The sequence below is a fragment of the Schistosoma mansoni genome, chromosome 1 (assembly GCF_000237925.1).
Source record: "Schistosoma mansoni strain Puerto Rico chromosome 1, complete genome".
NCBI lineage: Eukaryota > Metazoa > Platyhelminthes > Trematoda > Strigeidida > Schistosomatidae > Schistosoma > Schistosoma mansoni.
In genome coordinates, this window is record NC_031495.1 from 32,315,925 (window position 1) to 32,321,779 (window position 5,855).

A 5,855-nucleotide genomic window follows, 5' to 3' on the forward strand; every position below is an offset into this window, starting at 1 on the left:
TTTCCATATATATTTGCTGATTTTGAACAGGATATCAATCTAAATTATTTCGTTTTGGGCAATATGTCATATAGGAGAAATATTAAGAAAGCTGTTTATTGTCGTACGATCAATTATCAGAATATATGTGGAATGTCTAACTGACGATTACTCACCAAAATAAAATTACAGATACAAGTTTCCTATAGGTGAACTGATGCCAAAAGACGAAAAAACTGACCAGTAAAATGTTTTTTTTCACGCCTCAAGATAAAAGGCTTTTATACAAAGTTCGCAAGTGGAAGTCACATTATGAAATTTGCAAACAATATAACCCGTTGTCATACATTGATATCTAAAAGTCACTTTACATCCAGTAGATTTAATAATTCTAATATCAGTTATTCATGTTTCTATTATGATATTTTTGATCAATAAATGTGTTATAAACGTATGGATGCCGTCGCCAATTGTTATAAACGTAGAGAGAGAGAGAGGATGCTGGTTATAACTTTAGGGGGTTCTGGTTATAACAGTCCTTTTACTTCTTACACGTATGTGGGACGTTAATTTATCTTAGACGAATATCTACACTAGATTCCCACCCAGTGTCTATTCTACAGGACTTCAACAGAACTCAGATCAAGAACACAATATTAGCCTGACTATAACGTCAATATATTTCACACCAAAATCCGACACATGGAACAGTCAATAAGTCTCAATAAGTGTCAAACTATAATAAGGATAGGGAAATATATATATACATAACACCTGTCATCCTGTCTAATGTCTGACTCATCAAGACAACCAATCATTATCATTCTCGCCCACACATCACCTCCCTCGCGAAGTTCGATCGTATGATTTCACTTTGGGGTCTATTTGAAAAAATTTCGTTTGTTTCCGTTTCCTGAATGACCTTCGTCTAACTTCTGATTCTAGATCATTTTTTCTCATTTCAACTTGTGGTGGTGGTGGTGGAATATCAAACGTATCACATAATACTTCCATTGGTAATGGTTTGAGTTTAGATGACTCATAAACACATTTTCTATCTCGCAGTTGATTTACATGTCTAATAATTAGTGTATTTTCGACCATCACTTCATATAATACTGTACCACGTCGTTTTTTTATAAACCCAAAAATCCATTTTGGCTTGCCAGGCCGGAAATCCCGTGCATAAACTGAGTCACCTACTTTGAATTCTCGAATTTTCAGGCAATTCCCTTTGTTATTTTTTTGTAGTCCACTGATTCTGTCTTTCGGGTTCAAAACATCAAAAAATGTTCTAATCGGTCGGCCAAACATTATTTCGGCTGGAGATTTCCCATCTTGACAGTTTGGACTTGGCGTAATTCTATAGGAAATGAGAAATTGTTGCAGAGCCTCTTCTACGTTGCCTTCTCCCATCTTTAAGAGAGCTCGTTTAAGAATATCAACAAATTTCTCTGCCTGCCCGTTCGACTTAGGGTGATACGGTGGAGTTCTAACGTGCTCGATTCCATTCTGTTTACAGAACTCCGCAAACTCTAACGACGTGAACTGCGTCCCGTTATCTGAAACCAAAACATTAGGTGTACCAAACCTACCAAATAGTTGTCTCAGATGTAGCAGTGTTTCAGACGTAGATGGTCTTCGTACCACATAAATTTCAGGCCACTTTGAGTATGAATCAACCACCACCAAAAAATATTGTCCACTTATTGGTCCAGCATAATCAACATGTAGTCGGACCCAAGGCTTTGTCGTTTCTGGCCATGGCTGGGATTCTACCTTCGGTGGATCTTTTGCAACTTCGGCACATCGCCGACATCTCACTACGTATTCTTCCACAGCCTTATCCATGAATGGCCAATAGACATAACTACGCATAACAGCCTTCATTCTGTTCATTCCCGGATGACCAATGTGAAACTGTTTAAGCACAAAAAGCTGAAGAGATCTAGGAATAACAACACGTTCACCATACATCAAACAATTATCATAAATCGATATAGACTCACGTCTCAAGAAAAATTGGTGAAACTCTCGATCAGCTTTGTCCTGTTTCCAACCCTTTAAAACAGCTTCTTTTATTCTTTTAAGTAGAGGATCACTACCCGTGGCTTCTTTAACTGCTTCCTGTTGAACATACATACGAGCCTTTACTTTTACGCATAGTCCCAATTTATCCTCAAAAATATCTGAAAACGTATCACGCAATTCTTTAACACACAAACGACTAAAGTCACTTGACAGCGATCGCGGTACTGGTGAATTAATCATATTGCAGACAGTGCTCAACGGCAAGTCCCATAAACCAAATTTATCAATCCAATCAATACCTAATAGATTGGTATTACAGTTCCCAGAGACATAACATTTCCCGGTCATAGTCTTTTCACCTAGTGTGAGAGGTAGCTGTATTACTCCAAGGAGAGTAATATTAGTTCCTGACGCACTCTTAGCATTATGACATGTAGGTTGATATCGGGGTCGACCAATTTTAATCCAAGTTTCTCTAGAAATTAATGTTATGTCAGACCCAGTATCGACTTGTAGTTTGACCGGTTTGCCATCGAAAAAGATGGTTACATACTTCCTTTTAGAGAAGAAATGCTCACTTTTTGTAGCCAGAACAACATTTGAGTTATGCGGTATTGATTTTGAAGTCTGCATCTTATTTCGTTTACGGAACTTATGCTCACGGTCAGAAACCTTCGGCCTACTTTTACAACATACTTGAGCATGACCATATTTACCACATTGAAAGCATACTCGTTTTTTAAAATAGCAAACATTGGCAGAATGACACTTACCACATCGCCAACATGACGTTTTGTGTTTCACTTGATTTGGGATTTTCTGGGAGTTCGAATCTTTATTTCCATTTAAAGATTTACGTAAAGCATTAACTCCAACGTGTTCACTGTTCCTTTCTACGAGATTCGTGTCATGCTTCAAATTAACCATTCTTTGACAATCTTCAGATACTGATTGTAGACTGATATTAGGATCTTGTTCGATTCTCGTTAGAATCCGTGTTCTAATATCTGCATCTACTGGAGATTGTAATCCACATACAAAAATAAGGCACTTGAATTGATCTGAGGACATTTCCTGTAATCGGAACCGCTCACATTCCCGGTTCACGATACTTGCATACGTTACGTAATCGTCCTGTACTTTCTTTACAAGTTGAAGACACTGGTATCTAGTGTGAAAAATTGATGACCGTTCACCAAATATACGAGTCAGGCATTCAACTGTTTCTTTGAACGTTATGTCGGATGGCTTCTTTGGGAGGATAAAATTACAGAATTTTTCATGTTCGGACACTCCGAGCTTTCGTAATAATAATCTCAATTTCGAACTTTCGTCCCACTCTTTACATTCATTAATAAATAAATCCTCATGGCGTTTAAACCACGCCTCAAAAGTAACTCCACTTTCTGGATCAAATCTGAATTCAGCTATTGAATTAGCAATAGAATCCGGAGTCATAGTGGAATTAGACACATCAGTTCTTGAGGATATCGACATATTTTTGACTAATAATTCGATAAGAGTATTTTGTTGTTGCAAAAAGGTTTTCAGATCATCCATTTTCTTGATACAAAGTTCACTTTAACTGAATACGTAAGCGTAGATCCGTTTTAATCACCGTCGCCAATGTTATAAACGTATGGTTGCCGTCGCCAATTGTTATAAACGTAGAGAGAGAGAGAGGATGCTGGTTATAACTTTAGGGGGTTCTGGTTATAACAGTCCTTTTACTTCTTACACGTATGTGGGACGTTAATTTATCTTAGACGAATATCTACACTAGATTCCCACCCAGTGTCTATTCTACAGGACTTCAACAGAACTCAGATCAAGAACACAATATTAGCCTGACTATAACGTCAATATATTTCACACCAAAATCCGACACATGGAACAGTCAATAAGTCTCAATAAGTGTCAAACTATAATAAGGATAGGGAAATATATATATACATAACACCTGTCATCCTGTCTAATGTCTGACTCATCAAGACAACCAATCATTATCATTCTCGCCCACACATCACTAACCTTCACTATAGTGTATACTTTTATATGGACACTGATGCTCTCACCTGAATATTTAATGCCTAAAACGTTAGCATGCGTAGTCTCACTGTGGTAGGTGACCGAAGTAGGCTGACATGTTATTCATTTATTTGCCGATGATTTAGGTGAACAAATAATTCAGAGATTGTCGGTTTATGACATGAATAAAGAAAAGCTATATTGGTATATTCGATTATTTAGAACATCGTTTATTGGTTGGAAACGTTTGAAAAGTTGGGTTCTGCGGAGTAAGGTAAATTACAAGAATTATTGTGCAACGACAAACTTCGAAAATTGTTATTCAGTTTTATATGGTCTTGAAATTAAATGGTTGCTGCACACATCTTTTGTGAAGCTGTACATAAATCATGCAATCAACACCTGAACACTTTTAGAATACCTGAAAATATGACTCGCGAAGACTATTCAGTTTTCGTCTAGGCGCTAGATGCATTGATGTAACATGTTTTGCTCAAATTTCGTTAAGAAAAGAATTTCTCAACACAATCAAAGACATTCATATAGAACAGTCTACAGTTTGCTGCATCCGTCGATTTTCGTATATTTTACCGGATTATGTTTAGCATCAGTGTGTCGTACGCATTGTGAAATATAGTCATGTTTTATTTAAAAAGCTTCGGGAGTCGTAATTTTCTATTGTCTTGTGTCTTCATCATCGTCAAACTCGTTGGGATTGTTTCTTAAAACTAACATTACTTTATTTTACACACTGTCTTTTAGATAAACTTCTTTGATGATCATGCGAAAATCATTCTATGTCCTTTAATGCGTGCCGTAACTTATATTGATGCCAACAGGGAATTCAGAACGTACCGCTTCAAACATCTACGGGAATTCGGTTTAAGTAAGGACTTAGCAAACAGATTGAGATACGCACAAGAAATGATAGAGCGTCTCATTCCAAAATGCGGAACAACTTCCTCCAATGTAAATGATCCCAATACAAAAATGACTGTAGATAATGGGAAGTCCAACAAACCAGTTTCAGCGGATGTACAGAAAACAAATGCGACTGGGACTGGGGCAGCGACTAAAAAAATAACTCGACCGACTAATCAATAGTCTCCGTTTTATTTTCTATTCGTTTTTATTCTTCAAACTGAACTCACAATGTCAATGTCGTTAATACTTAGCAGTATCTCTTTCAAATCGAATCTGATTTAATTTAGTCACATTTTTCTGATAGAAATTTTGTACACTTTGATTGCACTCTTGATTTCATCCATGGTGGCCCACAACACTGATATTGTTAGTTCACACCAATTTGTTGGGATTTAAAAATAGTATAAATATCTCTAGATTTCTTCATGTCTCTGTAACTTACATGTTGATCTGTGAAATCTAAATTATTCTAAAGCATTTCCTACTTATTCATCTTTTTCGATTATGAAATTTGTCGAAAATGGTATATGGGGGAAAGTTTCACATTTGCCTTCATTTTGACCTTTCTAACATTTATTATTTAATAATACCTTTAGCTAGTATATGGCGAATTTTGTTAGGCACGGGCGTTTTGAAAGTATATGTCTAATCATCTGACATAAAATTGCAGGCTATCTCATATACAACTTCTTTGTAAGGGTTTGCACGAGTAAGTTCCTGGAAATATAAATGTTATGTACTGTTCCGACAAAGTCCTTACTCTGTTCAGCTTGTAACCTTTGTAAAACATAATATGAGGCTTCATTGATTCTGAGTGTGAATATTGCTTTACTCTCTCGATTGATACTTAAATCATAGTTAGTTTTTAACTCTCAAAATATATTGTGATTTAC

The 5,855-nt window shown here is 36.3% G+C and overlaps 1 protein-coding gene across 1 annotated transcript in view; it reads left to right on the plus strand.

Annotated features, from left to right (window-relative positions):
• Positions 1-5,438, plus strand: part of Smp_009600 (serine/threonine kinase) — an 11,936-nt gene extending 6,498 nt beyond the window's left edge. Inside the window, exon 6 of the mRNA XM_018794082.1 lies at positions 4,801-5,438. Within this exon, the coding sequence (XP_018648530.1) occupies positions 4,801-5,142 (342 nt within the window). The 3' untranslated portion in view covers positions 5,143-5,438. The remainder of the gene's footprint in view (positions 1-4,800) is intronic.
• Positions 5,439-5,855: the final 417 nt, after the last annotated feature.